At 45.9% G+C, this 26814-nt stretch overlaps 2 protein-coding genes across 3 annotated transcripts in view; one reads left to right on the top strand and one right to left on the bottom strand.

The window, feature by feature from the left end:
- LOC140428118 (putative claudin-24) overlaps positions 1-26814 on the bottom strand; it is a 134108-nt gene that overhangs the window by 70461 nt on the left and 36833 nt on the right. The window lies entirely within an intron of this gene.
- wwc3 (WWC family member 3) overlaps positions 10996-26814 on the top strand; it is a 298570-nt gene continuing 282751 nt past the window's right edge. Inside the window, exon 1 of one of the 2 annotated variants that reach the window (XM_072514193.1) lies at positions 10996-11295. In XM_072514193.1, the coding sequence (XP_072370294.1) occupies positions 11037-11295 (259 nt within the window). In that variant the 5' untranslated portion in view covers positions 10996-11036. The remainder of the gene's footprint in view (positions 11296-26814) is intronic. The other variant, XM_072514194.1, reaches the window with a different exon arrangement.

The raw sequence follows: 26814 nt of genomic DNA, 5'->3' as shown, positions 1-26814 counted from the left end.
GTATGCCTGGTGCTGCTCCTGGTATGTTCTCCTGTATCTAATACCCTGACTTGATGGTAATGGTAGAACAAAGGAAATGTCATGAGGTTATAGATTATAGTTGAATACAATTCTGCTGCTGCGCCTCATGGATGCCCCGTCTGAGTTATTGCATATTTTGGGCAGCATTTATTGTCCATCCCTGAGGGCATTTAAGAGTCAACTACATTTGGGTCTGGAGTCACATGTAGGGCAGACCAGGTAAGGATGGCAGATTTCCTTCCCTAAAGGACATTAGTGAACCAGACATTTTTTTTTAATGACAATCGACTTCAGCCGGAAGCTGAGATGGATCATCCACTTGACACTTCTGGCTAAAGATTATCTTTAGACTTTTAATTCCAAATTTTTATTGAATTCAAATGTCATCATCTGCCATGGCGGGATTTGAACCTGGGTCTCCAGAGAATGACTCTGGGTCTCTGGATTACTAGCCTTTTTGTCCAGTGACAATACCACTACGCCACTGCCTCCCCACGATCTGTTTTAAGTCTATATACCATTTAGCACGGTAGTTGTGCCACACAGCATGATGATATCCGCAGTGTTTTTAAAAATTCATTCATGGGATGTGGGCATCGCTGGCTGGGTTGCATTTCTTGCCCATCCCTGATTAACCTTGAACTGAGTGACTTGGTAGGCTATTTCAGAGAGCAGTTAAGAGTCAACTACATTGCTGTGATTGTAGGCCAGATGCAAACCAGGGCAGGTAAGGATGGCAGGTTTCCTTCCCTAAAGGACATTAATGAAGCAGATTTTTTTTTACAATAATGATTTCATGGTCACTATTAGACCTTTAATTACAAAATTTAAAAAAATTATTGCATTCAAATTTCACCATCTGCCATGATGTGATTCAAGCCTTGATCCCGAAGCATTACCCAGGTTTCCTGGATTACTAGCCTTTTTTTAAAATTTAGAGTACCCGATTCTTTTTTTCTCCAATTAAGGGCCAATTGAGCATGGCCATCTTTTCAGATTATGGGGTGAGACCCACACAAACATGGGGAGAATGTGCAAACTCCACACGAACAGTGACCCGGGGCCGGAATTGAACCCGGGACTTTGGCGCCGTCAGGCAGCAATGCTAACCACTGTGCCATCGTAGCACCCTCCTCTGGCTTACTAATCTAGTGATAATACCATTATACCACTATGTGTGAAAGTGGGACTTTGTCTCCATAAGGACCATGCAGTGATCACTCCTACTAATACTGTCATGGACAGATGCATCTGTGACAGTAGATTCCTGAGGAAAAGGTTAAGTAGGTTTTCCATTGTCTGCTGTAGGGTGGACATGGGCTTCACCAGCTCTCTCAGTGGTGGTATTACTAATTGATTCTTGCCGATGGGTATTGAACTCCCCCAGCCAGAGTACATTCTGTGCCCTTGCTCCTTCCAAGTGGCATTCATTATGGGGGAGTACTGAATGAAATGAAATGAATGAAATGAAATGAAAATGAAATGAAATGAAAATGAAATGAAAATCGCTTATTGTCACAAGTAGGCTTCAAATGAAGTTACTGTGAAAAGCCCCTAGTCGCCACATTCCAGCGCCTGTTCGGGGAGGCTGTTACGGGAATCGAGTACTGATTTATCATCTGAGAGTTAGCAGTAGGCGGTGATCAGAAAACTATTGAGACAGGAAATACTCCTGTGCCATAGGCTGAGAGGTATGATTCTGCGAGAAAGACTGTCAGGCTGTGACTAGTCCCACCTGAGGAAGGCGCAGCGCTCCGAAAGCTAGTGACATCGAAACAAACCTGTTGGACTTTAACCTGGGTGTTGTAAGACTTCTCATTGTGACTAGTCTGTGAGACAACCCAACCGATTTGGGAAAATTTTGCTTTTGGCAAAATTCCACAGCAATTAATCAGGAGGGTTGACTGGGCAAAGTATGCATTTGTCATTGCCAGTGCCTGGGTTGATGTTGGTCCATCCGGTTTTATTTTTATTTAAAATTTTTTGTAATGGTTTGATACAACTGAACGGCTTGCTGGGCCATTTCAGAGGGTAGGTAACAGTCAACCACATTGCTGTGGGTCAGGAGTCATGTTGCAGGCAAATTTCCTCCCATTAAAAGCATTACTGAAGCAGATGGATTTTTAAAAACAATAATCTGGTGGTTTCATGGTCTTAATTACTTATAAAAATAAAGTTAGTGTACCCAATTAATTTTTTCCAATTAAGGGGCAATTTAGTGTGGTCAATCCACCTAGCCTGCAGACCTTTGGGTTGTGGGAGCGAAACCCACGGAAAATGTGCAAACTCTGCACGGATAGTGGTGGTCTTTATTAATGAGACCCGCATTTTACACCAGATTTATTTGCTAGTTGAATTTAAAGTCCCCAGCTGCCATGGTGAGATTTGAACTCACGACCTTGGAGCATTAGTCGGGACTTTTAGGTTACTAGTCCAGTCATGTTGCCACTATACCACCATCCTAAGTGGTTTCTTACCTTCCTCAACAACTTTAACTACTTACCCAGTTTTCCCCTCCTTGCTTTCAATCTTGTCTGTTGGGAAAGCCGGAAGAATCATAGGGCGCGATTTAACTAAATGGGAACAAAGTCCCATAGCGAGCGGGTTTAGCCGCTTGTTTCCCAGGGCTTGCAGCGCCGAAAAACAAAATGCTATCATCGACCGGCATTTGGGTTAGAAAGGGGCCTCAGTGGAGAAGCTGTGGCTGACGACACACATAGCCCTGTTTACTGCACTGAGGAGCTCCACTCGCCGTAACTCCTCAGTGTAGCGAGAGATTGGGACACCATTTAAAAATAACGTCCCGATCTCTGGAGTGCTCGACCAACCTCCCCGCCCCAGCTCCCCAAGCCTCAACTCATTATGAGGGGGGTCACTCCTCCCAACACCTGGGCAGGGCACCCCCGGCTCGATCGCCGCCTTATGGAAAATGGCAGCTTGGCAGTGCTAGCCTGGCACCCGGGCAGTTCCCCTGCCAGCAGAAGTCCTCATACTTTCCATTTCTTTACTGGCATCCAGGTGGCACTGCCAGTATGCCAGACTGCCAGTACCAGGGTATCCAGGTGGCACTAGCAGTGCCAGGGTGCCACCCTTCCCAAAGAGCAAGTTCCTGGGGGCCTCCAATTCCCCGGGAGACCCCCACGATAGTGGTTCTGTCTGGTCCCCATTTGTGGAGATCAATACTAAATGGTGCTCACCCGAGGTCTCCGAGGCAAAGAGGATAGATCCCAATGCCTTGGGTGCCTCGGGAAACTAAATGGGCGGGATTTATATCGTAACGTCTCGCGAGATCGCGTTGGATCTTGTGAGGAGGTGCAAACCAGGTTGATCCCGGGAGCGGTTCTCCTGGCTTCTATTAGCCACATTGTACCATGGCGCGCTGTTTTTCAGGCGCACAGTGGCCAGTCAACCGCGTACATAGAATCTTTACAGTGCAGAAGGAGGCTATTCGGCACAACAAGTCTGCACTGGCTCACTGAAAGAGCATTCTACCTAGTTCCACTCCCCTGCCTTATCCTCATAACCTTGCACATTCTCTCTTTTGAGATGGTAACCCAATTCCATTTTGAATACCGCAACCGAACCTGCCTCCATCACCCTCACAGGAAGTTAATTCCAGACTCCAACCACATCTGGGTGAAAATGTTTCCTCACATCACTTTACTCCTTTTGATAATTATTTTGTATCTGTGCCCTCTAGTTCTTGATGCGCTCTTGAGAGTGAACAATTTCCCACTATATATCCTGTCCACACCCCTCCATCATTTTCACTTCATCTAGCCTCAATAGAGTTTTGTTTCGGGGGGTGGGGGGGTGGTGATGGAGTGCAAGGGGAGGGAAAAAGCTCCAGTATTCCGCCACCATTTGTGTGAAGAAGCACTTCCTGACATCACTCTTGAAGAGCCTAACTCTAATTTTAAGATTAGGTCCCCTCGCTCATGATTCTCGCGCCAGATGAAACTATGGGCTGGATTCTCCGATTTTGAGGCTATGTCCAGAGGAAGTGTCTAATTTTACGAGGAAAAAGTTTGCGCCACCCCCACACCAATGCAACACCCGGTGGGGGCTAGCAGCCGTGCCACGTAAAACCCCGGGCGTTCCCGACAGAAACGGACGGAGAATCGCGAATGCGCACGGCGACAACCTGCAGCAGTCGCGCCGTACAACATGCCGCCGGCCGCGCGTGGACCCGGCCTGCCAGATAGTGCCCCCTGTAAGCCCCCTCGCCACCCCTGGACCACCTTCCACCAGTCCCCCCAGCCACCGCCGAAGCCTCCGGCCAGTGGAACGGCCCCCCCCCCCCCCCCCACCAACTGTGGCGGTGCTGGACACAGTTCGCAGCCGCCACGCGTGGTTGACAAAAACTCAGAGCACAAGTGATCCACGCCTTGGAAGTCGGCCTCTCGGGGGCGGAGCATCGGCGAAGGCCCTTCAGGTGATGACCTGAGGCCGTCCCAACAGCCTGCGGCGTACTCCCTGATGATGCCATTTTGGAGGGTGCGGAGCATCTGAAAACAGGCGCTACCCCGATTTCGGCGACAAAAGGGATTCTCTGCCCGATCGCCAAATACGATTTTGCCGCCGGCAAGCGGAGAACCCGCCCTATTTCTCTCTGTCTATGCTATCAAACTCTTTCATCATTCTAAACATCTCCTTATGTCATGGTATATTCCTTTATACTTGAAGGAATACAAGAGTAGTCCATGCAACTTGTCCCCATAATTTAACCCTTTTAGTCGCAATATAATTCTGATGAAGCTGCACCACACCACCCATTTCAAGACCAATAAATACGTAATAGGGTACACAAGGTTAGAAAGAGGATCTATGTGAGAGAGCTCGCATAGTCACCACGCTCCAGCACCATCTTGGGAGTGTAATGGAATACTCTCCACTTACCTGGATGAATGCAGCTCCAAAAAAACTCAAGAAGCTCAACACCATCCAGGACAAAGGAACCCCACCCCCAGGAGGTTCCTCTCCAAGTTACTCACCATTCTGACTTGGAAATATATTGCCGTTCCTTCACTGTCGCTGGGGCAAAATCCGGGAACTCCCTCCCTAACAGCATAGTAGGTATACCTACACCTCAGGGACTGTAGCGGTTGAAGAAGGAAGGCAACTCACTACCACCTTCTGAAGTGCAACTAGGGGTGGGCAATAAATGCTGGCCTAACCAGCGACGCCCACATCCCATAATTGAATTAAAAAAAAGATGGACTGAGAATTGGTTTAACAACTAACCGCCAGGCCAGTATGAACGACAAATCGTCTGCCTAGGAAAAGGTAACAAGTGGTGTCTGGAGTATGATGTTGAGATAGTGGATCAGTCATGATCATATTGAGTGGCAGAGCAGGCTCGAAGGGCTGAATGACCTATTCCTGGCTCCTGTTTTCTATGTTGCTAGACTAGAGGCCAAAGTAGTCAGCGAGCACAAGGATGATGGACTTGGCACGAGCTATGATATGGGCAGCAGGGTTTTGGATGAACTCAAGCTTCTGCAGGGTACATGATGGTAGGCTGGCCAGAATTGGAATTGTCAAGTCTAGGGATAACAAAGTCATGGATGAGTGTTTAAGGAACAGTGAGTGGAGGCAGGGCAGAGTCAGGTGATGCTGAGAACTTTGAAATAGGTGCTCTTGCTGATGAAGCAAATATGTGGTTGAAAGCTCACCTTGTGACCAAATATGACACCAAGGTTGTGAATGATTTGGTTCAACTCCAGACAGTTGCCTCGGAGAGGGGATGATGTCAGTGGCAAAGGATCAGAGTTTCTGCCAGGACTGAAGACACAATGGCTTTGTTCTTCCCAATACTTCGTTTGAGGACAATTTTGCTCACTTTAAAAAATATATATTTTATTTCAAACATATTCAACGTAATAACACAGCCTTAACATCCAACAGAGTATACAGTTCGTACATTTTTCCCCATTCTTTTTTTTCTGATTAAACGGCAATTTAGCATGGCCAAACCACCTATCCTGCACATCTTTGGGTTGTGGGGGTGAGACCCACGCAGACGTGGGGAGAATGTGCAAACTCCACATGGACAGTGACCTGGAGCCGGGATCAAACCCAGGTCCTCGGTGCTGTGAGGCAGCAGTGCTAACCACTGCACCACCATGCCGCCCCACCCCCAGAATATACGGGCATGGTTCGCCGGCCCCCTTCCACACCTCTGACACCAATTCAGAAAAAACACACTCATCCGGGCCTGAACCATGTGGACCCTGTGCACCACCTTAAATAATTAAAAAAAAAAATTACTTTACCAGAGTTACAAAGCCAGAGCTCAGAGTGTGGACAGGGCCAAATCCCGAATCCAGCTCCTTGCCTGCTCCAAAAACCAGTTCAAGTTGAATCCAATTTATGGTCCCCACAAGAGAGACATACCAGATCCAGGCATCACACTTGACCTCAGAAAGGCTGAGAAGTGATGCACCACCTTAAATTATACAAGACTCACCCTTGTGCAGAAGGAGGTAGTGTTCACTCGGCGCATTGCTTCGCACCAAAGTTTACATCCTGGGTGGAATTCTCCGCCGGCGGGATTCTCCGTTTTGCTGGCACCTGGGGATTTCCTGGCGTGGGGCTGCCCCACAATGGGAAATCCCATTGGCCAGCATAACGGAGAATCCCACCGGCGGGCCGGGACCGAAGTGTGGCGCGGCGGGGCGGAGAATCCAGCCCCCTACCATCTCCCCAACTTCTCCTCCCATTTCTGCTTGATCCTTTTCACTAAGGCCGTGCCCTGCTCTCCAAACCACCCATACATGTCCCCCCCACCCCCCCATCTGGGAGCAACATTTCCTCCAAAAGCATAAACTCTGGTACCTGAGGGAACGAAGGCAGCACCTTGCGCACTCCTGACAATATATAAACTCACTCCCATGGTGGCTCGAACCTCTCCCGCAGTTCCTCTAACCTAGTGAACCTCCCCTCTGCAAACATGTCCCAGGCCCATACTAACCCCTCCTCCCTCCATCTCCTCTCCATCCCATCCACCACCACCCCCAGTGTAAATCTATGATTCCCACACACTGAAGTCAGCACCAATATGTGATCCAGTTTAAAATGCCTCCTCAGCTGGTTCCAAATTTTTATAGATGACTCCACCATGGACTACTCGCGTACTTTCTCGGGGCGAACGACAGCGGGTCCGTCATCAGAGTCCTCAGGCTCGTCCCTTTGCAAGACTCCTCCTCTAACCTGACCCAGTCTGCCCCCTCCACCATAATTTCACGTTCTCCACATTCGCTGCCTAATAGTAATGTAACACATTCGGGAGTGCCATCCCCCTTTCTCCCTCGGCCTTTGCAACAGAGCCCTCTTCACCCTCGGCACCTTCCCTGCTCACACAGATTCTGAGATTAACGCGTCTACTTCCCATGGCCTTGGGGCGGAAAATCGGGAGGGACTGAAGCACAAATAGGAATCTTGCCAGTATGTTCATTTTTACCACCTGCACCCTCCCCGCCAATGTCAGGTGCAGCGTATGCCACCTTTTAAGGTCCCCCTTAACCTCCTCCACCAACCCCGTCAAATTCCATCTATGCATCGTGGCCCACCCGTGCATTGCCTGAATCCTCAGGTACTGGAAACACTCCCTTGCCACCTTAAATGGTAGAGCCCCCAGGTTCTTGCTCCACCATGCAGCATTCACCAGGAAAATCTCGCTTTTCCCAACATTTAATTCATAGCCCGAAAAGGCCCCAAACCTCTAAAGTAAGCCAAGGAGAGAGGATGATCGAGCAAATCGGTCGCTGCACTGCAAGCTCCCACAAAGGTAAGGGAGCCAGTTCCAGATGACCATAGGTCAGCCATGATTCTGCCCATGCTTTCTAACAGGCCTGTAACGAACACCAACAGGTCATTGGCATACAATAATACCCGGTGCTCTCTGCATCCCCCCTCAATTCCCTGCCACTCAGCGAGACCTGAAATGCCATCGCCAAGGTCTCAATTGCCATCTCAAACAACAGCGGGGACAATGGAAAGCCCTGCCTCATTCTCCTGTGCAACCCAAAATACCCCGAGTTCATCTCATTTGTTTGTACACTTGTCATGGTTTTGGGGCTGGTTTAGCACAGTGGGCTAAACAGCTGGCTTGTAATGCAGAACCAGGCCAGCAGCGTGGGTTCAATTCCCCTACCAGCCTCCCCGAACAGGCGCTGGAATGTGGCGTCTAGGGGCTTTTCACAGTAACTTCATTGAAGCCTACTTGTGACAATAAGTGATTTTCACTTCATTTTTCATTTTCATTTCATTTTCATGGGGGACGCAAAATCGACGATTGCACCAGCATAGCTGGCAACTCCCCTTTCTCAACCACTTCATTATACATGCCCCAAAGGTGTGGGGCCAACTCCGTCGTGAACTGTCTATAAAATTCCACTGGGAAGACATCCGGCCCCGCTGCCTTAACATTTTTGCTCACCTACTTCTGGATGTTGATTAAGCAGTGCAACAAATCAGATAGTGGAGCCATCAAGAGGTGTTGGTGAGGTATAGCTGGGTGTGGTCATCCTACATGTGGAACCCGACATTGTGTTTTTGGGTGATGTTGCTGTGGGTCAGCATGCAGTTGAGAAATAGGAGAGGGCCAAGGAGAGATTCTATGGGGACATCAGATATAAGAATGTAAGAATGGGAAGAGAAGCCTTCGCAGGTGACTCTCTGGCCACGATTGGATCAATAAGAATAGAATCAGGCAAGTGCAAATGCCACTTAGCTGGATGACAGAAGTGGGATGTTAGAGGAGGATTGTGTGTCAACTGTGTCAAAGACTGCAGATGGGTCAAGAAGGATGAGGAATAGTTTAACATGGGCACAGTCACTTAGCATTAGATGACTTTGATAAGGGCTGTTTTGGCACTGTGGAAGGATTCAAATATGGAGTTCTGAGAAATATGGACATGGAGTTGGGAGGCGACAATATGTTCAAGAATCGTGGAGATGAAAGGGGTAATTGGAGATGAGGTGGTAGTTTGCAAGGATGGAGGGATCAGTGTTTTTTGAGGAGAGGGTTGATAATGACAGAGTGGGAGCCTTTAATAAAATCAGCTAACATGGAGGCCAGGAAAGCTAGTTAGGTGGTCAACATTTTGGTGGTGATAGAGCAGGAAGTGGATCTCCTGCGCAAGATGAATTCAGAGAGGGCATAATGTGAGATAGGAGAGAAACTAGATGAAAATATAAGTTCAGGGGTAGGGCAGGAGGGAATCCTTGGCCCAGTGGGCTGGGAGAAGGGAGGCAAGCGGCAGAGACAGCTGCATGCGTGACCTCAATTGTTGTGACATGAAAATCCATGAGCTCCTCACACTCGCTTTTTGGAGATGAGAGTAGAGGAGGCAGGAAGAGGGAGGCAAGATGATGTGGAAGAGAAGATTGGCATTATGATCCTGGAATGATGAGCAGTTTTGGCAGAGGAGGACGACATGATGATGATGGTGCTTTATGTGGTAAAGTCAGATTTGGCAACGAATGGTTAAACTTATTGTCTTCCACGGCAGTTCATGTCTGTACCCCTTGAACCAAAGGGAGTGGAGATGGGGCCATGCTAAGATGACAGAATGTATTGGTTTCAGTGGGTAGGCAAGGAGAGAGGATGATTGAGCAAATCGGTCGCTGCACTGCAAGCTCCCACAAATGTAAGGTAGCCAGTTCCAGATGACCATAGGCTGCTTTCCCCTGCTGACTAGCGAACTGAGCAAGCCTACAAACAAGAATATAAATGACCAGATCATGGGCGGGATTCTCCGTTGCCCGACACAGATATCATAATTGGCGATCGGGCGGAGAATTCCTTCTGACGCCCAAATCGGGGGTGGCGCCGGTTTCCAGTCTCCGCCCCCTATGAAATGGCATCATCGTGTCGCGCGCCGCAGGAATGGCATTGGCGCGTCATCGGAAGAACCTCCCCTGATGCTCCACCCCCCTTGGGCCGATTTCCCGACCGGGTAGTTGACGTGTGATCTGAGAGGTTGGGAACCCAGTATGGCGGCCGTGGACTGTGTCCAGTGCCGCCACAGTCAGCTGGGAGCCATGCTGCTGGCAGGGGGTGGGGGCGTCCGCGAGGGCTGAGGGGACTGGTGGGGGTGGCCAGGGGGGCAGTATTTGCCAAGTCTGGTTCGGGCATGGCTGGCGCCATGTTGTACGGCGTGTCTGCTGCAGGTCGGCGCTGTGTGCATGCCACAGATCCGGCCATTCGCCAGCCGTTTTTGGTGTGGATGCCAGGGTTTTACCCGGCGCGGCTGCTAGCCCCTCACTGGTCCTGGAATTGGTGAGGGTTCGGCACTGATTTTGGCATTGTAAAACGGCACAGATTCCACACTGGCGTCGGCACTTAGTCGCAGAAACAGAGAATCCAGCCCCATGTATTTTAACTTTGCTGTACTTCTTTGAAATGGTGCCATAGGATCTTTACTGTCCACCTGGGAGAGCACCTCCGACAATGTAGCACCTTGTACTGCACAGGAGCGTCAACCTGGATGAGAAAGCTCGTTCTGCAGCCACAATATCTCTCGCCGCATAAACAAAGCGACAGGGCAGCAATATCGAAACAGCGACTCTTATAAATAAATGGCCAGTGAAGCGCCAAAAGGCTATATTCTCAGCTTCCCTTTTCCAACTGGCATTAAAACCCAGAATTACTTTCCAGCCAGGACACATTCCAGGCCACTGCACGGCTTTTTTTCCCCTGCAAAGTCCATTCTCCCTCAAAGAAAAGTTAAGGGAAAAAAAAGTTTTTCATCACAAGCTTTGACGAAATTCTTTATGAATGTGAGAAATAAAACATTTAAGGGGGTGGCGGGGGGGGGGGGGGAAGCAAATTGAAGTGAAGTTTCTGCTTGGTTGGGGATTGGCTGGCTCTGGTATAGTTAATAATCAATCACCTCAGAGAGAGGAGGGGGGTAAGTTTTATGCAAATAGCCATACCAATAAGGAATAAGGCAGCGATCCCGGGCCAACAGCGACGCAACATGGAGGAGCAGAGGTAGAGGGAGAGAGCCATGAGAGTGGAGCCGGCCGCTTTGGGAGCCATCAGTCCAGGGTTCGGTGCTGCTCTTTTGGGGGAATGTGTTAGGGGAGTGAGGAGGAGGAGGCGAAGAAGAAGAAGGCGAAGGAGGGTGGGGGAGCGATGCCGAGGAGGAGGTCGAGCGGCGAGCTGCAGCTGCCCAACGGTTGGGAGGAAGCCCGCGATTTCGACGGCAGGGTCTTCTATATCGATCACAACACCCGGCAGACCAGCTGGATCGACCCGCGGGACAGGTAGACGGGGTTGGGAGATGGAGAAGGGAGCGAGGGGTGGGGTGGGTTACAACACAAACTCGCAAGCTACACACTGTTAGAGGGGCGGCAGAGAAACACAGTAGCCGACCTTGCTCTAACTAAAATCTCAAGTCGACACCGTGAAGAGACTGAAACAAATGTATCGGGCGGCGGGGATTGACACTGGGAGCGAGGGCTGGGCTCTCCCTCTCCCTGTGTCAGAGCAGCAGGCTACTCCCAGGCTGGCTGTCACTCGGCCACTGTCTCCTTAACTTGCAAACTCTTTCACCATCATTGCTACTTTTATATTTTTACTCAGTCTGGATTGTGGCTCCAATTTTTCTTCCCACCCCCCTCGCTGCACTGAAGGCAGCTTTCCAATTGATGGTATTTTTTTGGAACACTCTACTCAGATTTTTTCCCCCCTAAAAGAATGTCTGTCCTCCCCATCTAGCTGGAAGCATTTTTTTGGAACACTCTTCTCAGATTTTTTTCCCCCCAAAAGAATTTCTGTCCTCCCCATCTAGCCAGAAGCATTTTTTAAAAAGTTGTTGATTATCACATTGTGTGATCTGTTCTGGCAGTTATTGTTAGAACTCTTTCCCCCCCCCCCCCCCTTCCTCCCACCACCTTCCCACTTCTCTTCAAACCACCCAAATAGAGGAAATCCCACATCCGTATCCTGCTATTAAATTTTTGGTTGTGCTCTCCCCTCCCCTCGATTCTCTGCTATTCAGGATGATGATAATAGTTGTAATACAGTTGGAATATTCTTCAGTCCCTTCCAGTGTGAAGTAGGCATGGGGAATATGTCCGTGTACATCAGGCACATTCTTGGCTTATCTCTCTCTCCATTTTTGTATCTTGAGAAGATTAAATTCTCAATTGCTTATTCTAAGCACTGTCCTCTTTTTTTCGAGGGTGGGGGGGGGGGGGGGGAGGGGTAAAGTGGAGGTTATTTTGAAATATTCCGGGATAAGCTGACTATGATGGAGGTGTGGGAGTATCCTGCTATTTTTCAGAGGGCATTTATTACAAAGCTGGAGAGAACTGTTTGTTTAGATGGGCTGAAATTATGACCAGGGTGTACAAATTGCTTAATATACATTGAATACAAAACAATATATACATTGAATACTTGGCGAATGGTAACCCTCCAACAGATGTGTTTTCATATCTGCTTTTTCTGGTACTAGCCTGGCAGCATTTTTATAGTTTGATTGATGTTTAAAAAATTTACTTGTTTTCTTGACCTCAGGATGTTCCTTGGTAGTCCAGAGGCAATGAAGCACTTTTGAAGTACAGTCATTGTTGTAATAGTTTACTGTCAACCTGTTTCCCTGAAAATTACTGACTGGCAAGATCATAGACTTATAGAATTTACAGTCCAGAATATGTTGTTGAATTCTATTGAACAGCCATAATTAGTGAACTTGTTTTATACTGCTTGCTTCTCAGTATTTGGGGGAATGTTTTCATTGCCCTTTGCCAGAGCTTGCTGCACATAAATTGGTTGCTGCATCTCCTACATTACAGCAGTGACTCTACTTTGAAAATTATGTAATTGGCCGAAAAGCGCTTTGACTGTCCTGAGGTTATTCAGGTTGCTATATAAATGCAAGTTCTCTTTAAAAAAAAATTGAACGTGACACCAAAAGTGTAAGATGGAAAAGTGTCAAATTTCTGCTCTGGGAACAAAGTGTCCCCTTTTTTCATCTCAAGGTGAAACCAGGCTTCTAACTGGATTTGAAAAGTGAATCGCATCTTTGGTTTTTGGATTTTCGACTGAAGGTTTTCGGGGTAAAGGCAGATCCATATGGCAGGTAGTCATTGACTGTCAACATTTCCATGGACAGAACATATACAGTATAGAGTAATAAAAGCAAAATACTGCTGATTCTGGAAATCTGAAATAAAAACAGAAAATTCTGGATAAACTCAGCAAGCCTAGCAACATCTGTGGTGAGCGAAACAGAGTTAACGGGCGTGATTCTCCGACCCCCCACCGGGTCGGAGAATCGCCGGGGCCCGGCGTGACTCCCGCCCCCGCCGTGTCCCGAATTCTCCGCAACCGGAGATTCGGCGGGGGCGGGAATCGCACCGCACCGGTCGGCGGAAATCCCCCGGCGATTCTCCGGTCCGCGATGGGCCGAAGTCCCACCGCTGTCAACCCACGCCAGCCGGCGTGGATTGAACCACCTTTCGAACGGCGGGACAAGGCGGCGTGGGCGGGCTCCGGGGTCCTGGGGGGGGGGGGGGGGGGGGCGTGGGGCGTTCTGGCCCCGGGGGGTGCCCCCACGGTGGCCTGGTCCGCGATCGGGGCCCACCGATCCGCGGGCGGGCCTGTGCCATGGGGGCACTCTTTTCCTTCCGTCTTCGCCATGGTCTCCACTATGGCGGAGGCGGAAGAGACCCCCTCCACTGCGCATGCTCGGGGATGCCGTGAGCGGCCGCTGACGCCCCCGCGCATGCGCCGCACGGCAAAGTCATTTCCGCGACAGCTGGCGGGGCACCAAAGGCCTTTCCCGCCAGCTGGTGGGGCGGAAATCAGTCCGGCGCGGGCCTAGCCCCTCAAGGTGAGGGCTCTGCCCCTCCTGATGCAGAGAATTCCGCACCTTTGGGGCGGCTCGATGCCGGACTGATTCGCTCCGTTTTTGGCGCCGGTCGGCGGACATCGTGCTGATTGCGGAGAATCCCGCCCATGATTTTGAGTCCATATGACCCTTCAGAACACTGTAGACCCTTCTGTAGAAGGGTCATATGGACTCGAAACGTCATCTCTGTTTCTCTCTCCTCAGATGCTGCCAGACCTGCTGAGTTTATCTAGCATTTTCTGTTTCTGTTTTCAATTAGTATAGAATAATAGATTACCCAAGCCTTAACATGATGCTCTGTGATACTTGGCAGTATATATATTGTTGAAGTGAGTAGAATTAATTCCTATAATTGCATAACGTTCAAGCGCTGATATTAATTAGTGTAATTTCTAATAGTCTACTCCATTCAGAAGGGACTCCGACTCTCACTTGGTATTTTGCTGACTCTTTCTTAAATAGTTTCAGGATATAAAAATTAAAAGGGGATCTTGACTGAGAAGCATTCACTGCAGAGAGATAAATAGAGACACAAATTTGTTCTTGCACATCACAGTTACATAAATAAATATATCTCAACTGTTCTTGGTGTGCGTTATATAATTAGAAATGAAATAGAGACAAGAAAAACATGGACAATATAAAACATAAAATTATAATTAAATGCAGCTATAAATTCAAATATATCTGAGTTGGATCAAATTACATACAATTATAAATATGTGTTGGATGTGGATAAAACTTATGAAATATCCATTGGGGTAGTTTTTGCAAACTTTTAAAAAGATGAACATATAATAGATATGTATATATAAAAATCAATATGCAAAGCCTTTGAGAGGATGAGCATTTCAATAATTATATGGAAAGGCTGGAGAAGCTGTATTTGATCTCTTTAGAGCAGACAAGGTTAAGAGGAGATGTAATGGGCTGCATTTTTGCAACAACCCCTTGCTCCTGGAAAGAAACCCTCTTCTAAATCGACTAACTTTAGAAAAGGCTGCCCCACAGCTATAGCATGTTGCCAGTAGCCTAAGAAAACTGAGGCTCGGACTCCTGCCCTGTCTGATAGTCCGACGGCACTAGCAGTCCAGAACTCAGTAGTGCATGCTGCTGGGACTGCAAGCAGGCCCTGAGGAGAAGTGGACATAGCCACTGGAGAGAGGCAAGTCTGGGGTTTGGAAAGGAAAGGGGCGAGGGGTTGCTGGGGCAAAGGTTTTGGAGGCCAGCAGGAAATGAGCAAGGGAGGGGTAACATCCCAGGGAGGTTGATTGAGGAGGTATTGTGGCGCAGTGAGTAGCATCTCTACCTCTGAACCAGAGGCCCTGGCTTTGAGTCCCACCTCAGGACTTGGTGCGGCCATGGTGTGTTCATGATGTGGCCAAGCAGATTGATTATCGACCTGTAAATCCTTCTTATACACCTATGGTAAGTAGTAAGAGTTCTTTTAGTCAGTCAGCACTGTGTGGTAGCTGCAGCACAATAGTCTCCTCATGTTAAAATACCCCAGGTGTAAGCTCCATTGCAAGTGTCCTCCTCGCTTTGGGGGACAGAGGGAGAGAGATTCACGTGAAACTTCCTGCAAAACTCTCTCTAAGCCCCTTTGGGCTTTAGATGCTCCTTAAAATCTACTGCCTTCACCAAGCTTTTGATCATCTCTACTAACATTTTGTTATGTGGCTGGATATTAAATTTAATTTGATTACACGCCTCTGAAGTATTTGGGGTGCCCTACTATGCTAAAGATGTTCTGTAAATGGAAGTACCAACTTTGCTTGTATGTAGGTTTTAGGCTGAATGGTCCATGCGACACATGGTTGCAGTTGACCATGTAGCTAATATTGCATTAGCAAGCCCAAAAGGACTGTACAACAGAGATTCACATTCACGCAGGCAAGAGGTTTAATATGTTGGGGGCATTTTAGTTTGTCTTAGTGTCACTGTGACAGTGAATTGAAAAATCTTGCTTCTGATCGTTATGTGGTTGTTCCCTGAGTTGTACTCCTAGCGATGGAGGCCGTGCACAGGATCACAAAACCTCCTGTGATTGAACAGCTTGCTGCCAGTCGTGTGAAGAATGGCTTTTTGGATGAAGCACAAGTTAGCATTATGTAGCACAAGTTAGCATTTTTAAGGGAGGAGAGGAGGAAACTGGGGGTGAAAAGAATAGCTTAGTGTTAAGTGTGGTCAATTCCACACTAAGTGGGTAACTGGCTGTCATCTATTCTATTTCTACAATATAAATGCATTTTTTATGTAGTGTTTTAATAAAAAAGCCTGTTTTCCAGCTACACTTCGCACACTAGATGCTGTATGCAAATCTTGTCAGGCCAAGTAATGCAGATTTGTACATGCTTTCCTCCCTCTGTCACTTTGTGGATGGAACATGAGTTGAGATACCAGAATCAAGCACAAGAAACCAAGCAAAAGAAAGTTGCGATTTAGTTCCTCCATTCACCTTTCTTCCGCAACTGGCTGGGTGGCACTGGTGCATCAAAACAGTTCAAGTATATCAACTACAGTTTTGTAAAAATAATTTTCCTAATACAAATAATGTATACGCATCAGTAGCTAAAGAGTGTTCACTGGTTCCTTAGCAATAGGCTGTATGGTATCTTGTGCCTTGGCTGCATGCTCATATTTGAAGTGCGTACTCAGACGCAGGATCTTTGCTGTTGAAAACCTGTGGTTCACATTGATAACTCTCTGCCTAGCTCAGAAATAAAGATGTCACTGGAATCAATGAACCCCTCAGTAGAGGAGTGGCAACCTTTATTTTGCTCATAAATAGGACCCAGTGGCCCTGCGTGAGAACAGGAGTAAGCCATTCAACCCTTGAGCCTGATCGAGCCAGGCCTCCTCAAGTCTGGTGTAGCTTTGAGTTTGAGGTTTTGCAATTGCAACGTAAAAGTTGGAGTTTGATGGCCAATCGATCCATTGCAAGTTGTCTGCCAAAGTTTTCTGTCTTACAACAGTGACTACACCTCAAAAAGTACTTAACTGGCTGTAAAGTGATCTGGGACATCCTGAGGTTGTGCACTAAATAAATGCACTTCTTCATCTCACACTTTTTAATTTTAGAGAATGATATATTTGTGATCTACAAGTTAGGCAGGTGGCATTTCATCACAATATTTTCAAATCTGTTGTACTTGCCATAAGCTAATCAAACGAAACGGCCTGTCCCCACGAAATGTCACATTTTGTGGCATTGTTTCCTTTCTTTTGTTTTCATTTATGAGTTATTAAAGGAAAAGTATATTTTGTTCTGTTCTGATGCACTTCGTATTTAAAATATCATTCCTTTCTTGTCTTCTTGCAGTTTGCTTCTCAGGATCTCTGTCATATTCATGCTGAATATTATGTTCCTGCCATTCCATCAAACTTTCATCTTTTGTTGACCGTGGTTCTCTTTTGTTGCAAGTTTTTAAAATCTCTCTCTCCCTCCTGCTGTACAGTTATTTGACATTGGCTGTCCCAATTACGTCAGTAGTATTGACAAACATTTAAACAACTAATTCTGCGCATTAATGCATTCCTTTGGTGTGTGCTGTTCTGTTAATATTGTTGGAAGCTTTTTTCAAATCTTTTATTAAATGCTGTATACTTTGTACTGAATATGGTTTGGATGATGTTGGGGGAGGGCCAGTGGGGCTAGCCAAGTCTTGATGGGCGTTTTCAATTTTGACGTTTTAGTGGGTAGAATACAAGTTTTAAATAAGCCACCTTGCAAACTGAGTCCCCTTATTGTAATTTATAAAATATACATTGACTACTTAGTTCTTTACAGTTGATTGGGCAGCACGGTGGCCCAAGTGAATAGCACTGTAGCTTCACGGCGCTAGGGTGCCAGTTTCGATTTCCCGTTGGGTCACTGTCTGTGTGGAGTCTGCATGTTCTCCCCATGTCTGTGTGGGTTTCCTCCGGGTGCTCCGGTTTCTTCCTACAGTCCAAAGCCGTGCAGGTTAGGTGGATTGGCCATGCTAAATTGCATTTGGTGTCCAAAAGGTTTGGGAGGGATTATTGGGTTGCGGGGATAGGTTGGAAGTGAGGGCTTAAGTGGGTCGGTGCAGACTCGATGGGCCGAATGGCCTCCTTCTGCACTGTATGTTCTATGGTCATGATCTGATCTCCAGCGACTGGCCTTTAAACCCAATGCAGCATGTTGAAACCTGGTGTTGTGTTTTGTTGACGTGTTATGGAGTGTGGCTGTGTCACCCTGGGAGGTTTAGCGATGTCTGTTGGCTGATCCTGTGGCTGAGTACATCCATGTTCCGGGTGCATTTTCTCCATTGAGGACACTGCCCTCTTTCAGCTATTCTAGAAATACTGGGGGCAGCACGGTGGCACAGTGGTTCGCATTGCTGCCTCACAGCGCCATGGACCTGGATTCAATTCTGACCTACTGTCAGAGTGGAGTTTGCACGTTCTCCGGTTTCCTCCCACAGCCCAAAGGTGTGCAGGTGGATTGGCCATGATATGCCCCTTAGTGTCCAAAGATGTGCAGGTTAAGTTAGGTGAGGTTGTAGGGGTAGGGTGGGGGACTCGACCTAGGTAGGGTGCTCTTTTGGAGGGTCGGTGCAGACCTGAGTGGCTGAATGATTTCCTGAACTGTAGGGATTCTATGTAATGAACTGTTCTGTGCTTGACTGGCACTAAAAGGCCTCTAGCCTGGTGGACAGAAAGTGTGTGCTCATTATGCACCGGAATTGTGCCGTGTGCCCTATTGCTCAAGCCCTTTGCCTATCCAAATAAGCTTAATGCCTGTTTGAAGCCCCAGTGCAAGATGGGTTTACTCTGAGAGCACTGGCTGCATTCAAGAAAGCCAGATAGTCCGTGAAGAATCCAGTACAGTCTGCAACCAGCAAGGTACCTTTTTTAAACTGTACTTTCTGAAAGCAGAGTCGGTCCGAGCAGCAGGAGGGCAAAAAAAGAAATTGGGCCGTGCTTCAGTGATTGCAAGCCAATTGTCCTCACCCAAAAAAGTGCTTCTGGGTCTTCCGAATGAACAGTGAGCAAAATGCAACAAACCAATATGGGCTGGCTTCTACATGTGTGCTGTATTATTCAAACGTGTGTTTCTGGTTGTGGTCTCATGTTGAACAACAATGGGACGAGTGGAAGGAACCGAAACTGTAGCTTTCTGACTGTCCTGTGTCCAATCTAAATGGAATGCCAGTAAAGTTGCAGACTCCGGGGAAGTCTCTCTGGAAGCTGTAAACGTGCAGTGGTTAATTGGTTCTGACCTGAGAGGGAAGGAGGTATTGTAATCAGTGTCGTCTGTCTGTCTGCGAATGCAATCGCTTGAAAGCATTCTACTGGATTTCAATCAAACTTCCAGCATGGCTTCAAGAAGCCAGTATCTCAAGAGGATTATTATTGGATTATTTCCAGTAATGACATTGAGCAATATTGTAACTTTTTTTATTGGTATTTTTGAAAGATTGTTCCTGTGATTAATCAGACTTGGGTACTCTCTCACTTGCTTGATAGCAGGCTGGTGGTCTATAATCAATTATACTTCCTTATTAAAATACAAATGCGGTAACTGAAGAAGATATAGTTTTATCCTGTTTTAGCAAGAAATAAAGAAAGCCGTGCACTTATATTGCATTTTTCAGCACGCCAGGATGTTCTGAAGCACTTATAATCAACCAAGTTCTTTTGTATAGTGACTGATGTTGAAAATAGGAAAGCCAATTTTCACACAGCAATCTCGCACAAACAGCAGTCTAATAAAGAGTAGATCCTCTGTTTTCCGTGAATTTGGGTGAGGATCAAATATTTTTTAGGAAGCTGGAGAAAGCTTCCCTTGCTCTTTGAAATAGTGCCCTTAGATTTGTTAAAGTCCACATGAGAGGACAGACAGGGTTTCAGATTAATATCTCACTCGAACGACGGCACCTCCATCAAGAAGCGCGACTGGTACAGGCAGCTCATTTCTTGAACACACACAAACCCCCTTCTGAGGTTTAGATTAATTTGAGACATGGTGCTGCTCATTAAAGTGAAGGATGATGGCATTGGAGCAGCTTGGACATTTGTGCCACCTAGTGCCAGTATCAAATGCCTAAGATCGGGCATAATAAAGGCAGTGGAAAGGCAATGTTCTTTAACTCTGCTTCCTAATTTGCTTTTTGTCTTTCTGCAATCCACCAGCCCATTTTGTGGACTCGCTGAATTAAATTTCCAATTCACAGGCAATTTCATTCCAAGGGGAATTGTCAGGAATGGTGGTTGAAACTGCCAAATGGCTTTTCACAATGGATCCTCAGGAGCAGCAAATCCCTTCTCAAACTGTTATTAAACTCAATCTGGTTTTGAAATCCACTCCCAATGGCCAAACAGTCATCTCAATCTGGAGAGGATATAAGATTCTTCTTTGGTGCTAGTTCTGTTTCCCTCGTGTGTAACTCTTCAAACATGATTGATATGGTTCAGCAGCTTCTAGTAAATCATCTGGCTCTCTGTATTCATCCATTTTGACAGGTAAATGGCTGACAGCATCTCATCATTCCCGTTGATTGGATGAGGCAATTTTAAGAGACAAATATTAAACAATTTTTAAAAAATGTAATTGCTGAAAAAAAAAGAAATTGATGACACAGAAGACCCCTTGAGACACGATTGTATTGACCATTGTTTGCTTTGAGATGGCATTGCATTTGATCTTCAGGGATCTTGCCTTTTACACAACTTCCCTTAAGAGACTCCTTCCTCTTTGTCACGTTTGACTGAGGCCCAAATATTCCATCAAATATCCATAGGATTGAGAAAATGTAGATGTTTCTTAATTTGCTTTATGCATTTCTCATTTTGATTCACCTTGTCAGCTAAGCCAAGGTATAGATTTTATATGCACATATATCAGGTGCCAGTCATGGCATGGTTGGAAGCAGTCTTGACAATGCAGGTCCATTTAAGAGTAAACCAGGTTTTGCTTCAAAGTGAACTGAGAGCAGGTGATGCTCATTGAAGCTTGTACTTAGGTGCTAGGTTTCCCCAGTGTTTGCACTGAACTATGTATCACAAAATAGTTGTGAATCTTCAGGATGTCGTGTGTTCCTCCTGTGGCCTATTGGTGTAGGTCACTGAACTCGGAAACCACAAACCTAGAGCAAGGCTCTGGGGTTTCTGGCTTGAATCCCACCATGGTTAGGTGGATTGGCCATGCTAAATTGCCCTTAGTGTCCAAAAAGGTTAGGAGGGGTTATTGGGTTGCGGGGATAGGGTGGAAGTGAAGGCTTGAGTGGGTCGGTGCAGACTCGATGGGCCGAATAGCCTCCTTCTGCACTATGTTCTATGTATGTTCTATGGTAGATGGTAAAATCAGAATGCCTTCTGCTGCCTAATTGAGTAAATGGATATCTAACCTAGAAAAAACAGTCTCACCTTTTTGAAGTAAAAAGTGGTGTGTCCAATTCCTGCTCCAGAGAATTTAGCGCAAAATCGACACTTCAGCGCAGTACTGAGGTGGTGCTACACTTTCAAAGCTGCCATCCTTTGAATGAGGTGTCAAACTGAGACCAAGTCTTCCCTCTTGGTTAGATGTAAATGATGCCCTGGCACTTCTGGAAGAAGAGCAGGGGATCGTGGTGTCCTTACTGTGCTTGCTGTCTTATGCAGGCTCCTGGTCAAGCAACATCTTGATTTTAAATTTCTCACCCTTGTCAAATCCCTCCATGCCCTTGCCCCTGCCTATTTCTATAATTTCTCCAACCCCACAACTCTCTGTGATATCGGCTCTCCTCTAATTCTGGCCTCTTGTGCATCCCCAGTTTTGATTGGTCTGCCATTGGCCTTCAGTTGCCAAGGTCCCAAGCTTTGGAATTCACTCTCTGTACCTCACTTTCCTCCTTTTTTTAAAAAACTCTCTCCTTGACCAGGCTTTTGGTCATCTGACCTAATATCTCCTCAGGTGGCTTGGTGCCACACTTTGTTTTATAATGTTCCTGTGAAGTATCAAAGCGCGGATTATTGCCATGTTGCAAGAGCTTGCACGTGGAGTCTTTTAAATGGCAAGGCTAGCTATAGCGCTGCTGCTACGTGGCTGATCAGGAATCTCTCCCGCTTTTACCACCTGCCATAGGCCTATCAGAAGGATTTACAGATGGCAATTGCCATGCTACGTTATTTTTGATGATAGATGCCTCATAGTGCATAAAATGACCAATTACATTTGTCACTTGTAGCCTACTATAAACTAAACTGCACTTATTGCTGAAATCTGCTTTCGGCTCTGTGAAATCAGTGCTGTGCCAGTTGATGCTCAGGGCAAGGTCTACTCTGCATTCCTTAACGCTTTTGTGGATCAGTTGTGATATAACTGAATGGTGAAGCAGACCTGAGAGCAGAAGGCTTTTTTCAGCTAGATTCCATGCTGTGGGATATCTGTGCGACTTAGAAGGGGTTTACTTGTGGTAAATGGATGTTGTAAATTTCTTTTGTAAACTTTGGGGGCATGGCTTTTAAATCAACGATGTTGCAAAATTGATCGTTTTTCCAATTCCAAACCAATAATTGGTGATTGTTGTCCTTGTTCTTGATTTTTTGTTATATTCATATATGTACATATGTCCATATTTACACATGCAGCTCACAAATGATAGTTGGAGCTGCCAAATTTAATTTCATTTTATTGTTCAGCTATATTATGCCTTCTAAGACCTCCAAGTTAGAGCTGGAATAGTGTTTTATTAACTGTGTCTCATTGCCACATCATTAAAGCAGCATTTGGTTGGCAGTGAGATAGTTGATGACACATTAATCAAGGAATTGTATGAAAATCTTTTTTGGGAAGAATGTTGCTGTAAATAGTTGCTTGGTAATACAGAAGGTGAGTATTGCTGAGAAGAGAGACAAGCTGTCGAAGCTTTTGTCTTGCACTCATCAGGAAAGGTGAAAGAATGCCCAGTTCCAAAGGGAGCAACAATTTAAACTGCATATTAAAAGGCTGCTGTTTGGTTGAGGCATTGCCATGGAGATTGAACCCATGCTTTTTATAATTTTAAAAAGGCGCAATGTCTTGACACCTTTTTTGCCTGTAGACGATAGTTCTATGTGTCTGAATATATGCAGTTTCTGGCAAGCGTGAGTGAGCCATTGCGAGCCTGACCGATGCACTTAAAATGGTCGTAAGCTTTTAGCACACATAGGATTGTTCAGCGGGTGTTGTCCAATTGCTGAATCACATTAAACGTTAGCCACAATCTGAGTTTTGCAAGCATGAGTTGGTTGCATACAGTCAGTGTCCCGTCCATTGTGAACAGCCAAAAGGATGTGCTCGTTGGCACAATCTGGAATGTGTGGCCTACATACCTGGCATTGCACCGGCAGGGAAATTCGTTTCAACATAATCTATTGTGTGGCAGGCAGTACATCAATTTTGGCTTGATGGCAGCATCCTGTTGGTATAAAATACCACTTGTGCTGCTACTGCATTGTTGTGAAAGTATGTAAGTATACCTTTGTGAAAGTATGTAACTTTAAAATAATACACATTTCAGGATGCAAAAGAGAAACCTACAAATGCTGGAAATCTGAAATCAAAACAGGAAATGCAGAACAGTCCACATCTGTAGAAAGAAAAGGGAAATCACAACATTCTTGGTCCTGTTCTGCTGAAAACTCATAACCTATCTTTTCTCTTGCCAGATGCGACCTTTCCTGCTGTTTTGCATTTATTTATTTTTTCTTTAAAAACATTTTTTTTTCAGAGTACCCAATTCATTTCTTTTCTTTTTCCAAATAAGGGGCAATTTAGCATAGCCAATCCACCTAGCCTGCACATCTTTGGGTTGTGGGGGCGAAACCCACGCAAACACGGGGAGAATGTGCAAACTCCACACGGACAGTGACACAGAGCCGGATCGAACCGGAGACCTCGGCGCAGTGAGGCAGCAGGGCTAACCCACTGTGCCACCTTGCTGCCATTGTTTTGCAGTTCTGACATTTTCCGTGTCTTCCAGATTTTATATGAAATAAACCCATTCCAGCAGAAATAAGGAATGCTTCACTAAGGACTGTAATATTAAAATGAAGAGTGAAGTGTAACTGTATGAAAACCACATGTTCATTGGCAAGAGGGACACTGTACCAGCTGTGTGCAAGTCCAGGGATGGCTCTTGTGGTGGTCAAGCAGCATCCCTTGCTTGTATGTCAGCTCAAAGGTGGCACTCTTGCCTCTGACTCGCAAGGTCACTGATTCCAAACCCACTGCGCAGGTTTGAGCTTCCAATCTAGCCTGACACTGGAGAGCAGTACTAAAAGGTGCACTGTCAGAAGTACACATCTATCAGATGAAACATTAAACTGAGGCCCCGCCTGCCTTGGGTGGATGTGAGAAAGTTCCAAATGCACTATTTTGAAGAAGTTCTCCTCGATGTCTCGACCAACATTTCTACTTCATCAACACTAAGATCTATTTGTTTGCTATTTGTAGATTTCCGTACACAAATTGACTGGCCATATTTCCTATACTTACAGCAGCGATTACGCTTTAGGAGTACTTCAGTGGTTCTAAACCACTTTGGGAGATCCCAAGTGCATGAAAGGCACTATGGAAATACAAGGTAATTCAACACAAAATTAAAATCTATTCATAGTGAAAAGGGCTGCTCTCGTTTGCTGAATAGGTGAGTGGTCACATTGCTTCCTCACTTCTGAAGGTTACGTGTAGAAGTAGAGAGTTTCAACTCCGCATGATTGAGAATCTCGCATCTTGAATGTAATTCCTGTCTCTCTCCAAACAGCAGGATTATGATTGAATATTCAGTCAGCCAGTGGGCTTTCATTATACAAGCTGGAGGAAAGGGAGCAATGAGTGTGGTGGGATGTCAGGGTTTGGATTTCCTATGAAATCTAATTTTGGAATGGTAATGGGAGAAATAACATGAAAAATCCTCTTCAGGGGATTATGTTGGTCATCTAAATATATTTTAATGTTGCTTTGTGTCATATATTCTTTATGCAGATGCTACCATAAACTCCATGTTACAAGTCTCAACCATCTGATTGCACAAGTGACTTCTTCCCTTGTTGAGAATAATGTTGATTTTACTACTATCCGTACAGTATTTTGCTTCCATGCTGCCTCAGGGAGCTTGTAGTCACCATGCAAGAATGCAGTCGAATGGGATTTTACCTGTTGTCCACACATTGCAGTATGTGTTGTAATTGGGTTAGTTGCCAAGACTGCAATTGTTACTCTAGAACATGTGCGTCATAGGGCATTACTAAGGCATGATTTAGCTTCTTGTGCACCGAAGACAACTGCTTATTGTATGAATGCAGTTAGTTCTGTTGTGCAGAGAATGATTTGCTTGTACAAATTTCACCTGAAGCAATCGCACCTCTCCAAGTGTTTGAAAGAAAATTGGTTTCCAGAATATCTCAACTTGTGCAGACTGCTTCAATCTGCATTTTGAGTTTGGGCTGTTTTTTAAAATAAATTTAAGAGTACCCAATTATTTTTTTCCAATTAAGGGGGAATTTAGTGTGCCCTGTTTCTCCAACACAAAATTAGTGTTTGTACCGTTTGACTTTGTATATAATTTTTACTGTCTTAATAAAAAGATATGGCCAATCCATCTAACCTGCACATCTTGGGGTTGTGGGGATGAAGCCCACGCAGATACAGGGAGAATGTGCAAACTCCACACGGACAGTGACCCGGGGCCGAATTCGAACCCGGGTCCTCAGTGCCTTGGCAGCAGTGCTAACCACTGTGCCACCGTGCCGCCCCCTTGTTTGGGCTATTAATTGTCTGTACATCAGTGTCATTAGAGTTTATACTTCGAATCCTGCCCCAAGAGAAAGCAATAGACGTTTATACGCTGCCCCTAATGTAGCAACGCAATAGCTGTTTATACACTGGGCGCGATTCAGCTGGTGTTCAGTTAAAAATCTTTAAAAATCGGAATGCAAACTCAACAAGTGGATATCAAAAGTGTGAAAAGCTGTTTTTAAAAAAAAAAATAAAAAAAAAAATTTTTTTTAGAGTACCTAATTCTTTTTTCTTCCATTTTAAGGGGCAATGTAGCGTGACCAATCCACCTACCCTGCGCATCTTTTTGGGTTGCGGGGGTGAGACCCAGGCAGACACGAGGAGAATGTCAGGCAGCAGTGCTAACCTCTGCACTACCGTGCTGCCCTCTCTTGCTGGTTTCTACAATCCTTCCTCAACTTTAATCTGGCTTTCCCTCATTTTGTCCTGTAATGGCATCTGGCAAATTAATTTTGTTGTTGTGATTCAGTAATATCAGACATAAGTGGATAAATGTGGAAAAGTCAACCTGAAAGATGAAGTCATATTAGCTGTGTGTGTGTTGTGTGTGTGTGTGTTGTTTGTTTGTAGGGTTGTACATACCATGTGTAACATTTGATCAATATTTTAATTTCAAGCGTGACCATTTTGAATTCCATAAATGAAATTCATAATCCTTTGTATTCAAAGATTACTGCTTGACCTTTACATCACGCCTTGCTTGTTGCACATCCACCACCACACGGTCTTGATAGAGCAAGGCCGTGGTCCAATGGCGAGGGCACAGGAATTAGATTCCAGAGGTAAAGTCAGAGGCACTGGTGGTGGAATAATGGCAGCTTAGGATACAGATTTTATGCTCACTTTGAAACTGAGCTCCAGACTAATGTCGACCTGATAGAGGTCTACAAAAATTATGAGGGGCATAGACAGAGTGGATAGTCAGAGGCTTTTCCCCAGGGTAGAGGGTCAATTACTAGGGGGCATAGGTTTAAGGTGCGAGGGGCAAGGTTTAGAGGAGATGTACGAGGCAAGTTTTTTTTTTTTTTTTTTTTTTTTTTTATACACGGAGGGTAGTGGGTGCTGGAACTCGCTGCCGGAGGAGGTGGTGGAAGTAGGGACGACAGTGACATTTAAGGGGCATCTTGACAAATACATGAA

Source organism: Scyliorhinus torazame, chromosome 8, assembly GCF_047496885.1.
Source record: "Scyliorhinus torazame isolate Kashiwa2021f chromosome 8, sScyTor2.1, whole genome shotgun sequence".
In the NCBI taxonomy this organism is placed as follows: Eukaryota; Metazoa; Chordata; class Chondrichthyes; order Carcharhiniformes; family Scyliorhinidae; genus Scyliorhinus; species Scyliorhinus torazame.
Note: the sequence above shows the minus strand (reverse complement) of the source record. Positions and strands in the feature narration are given on the sequence as shown.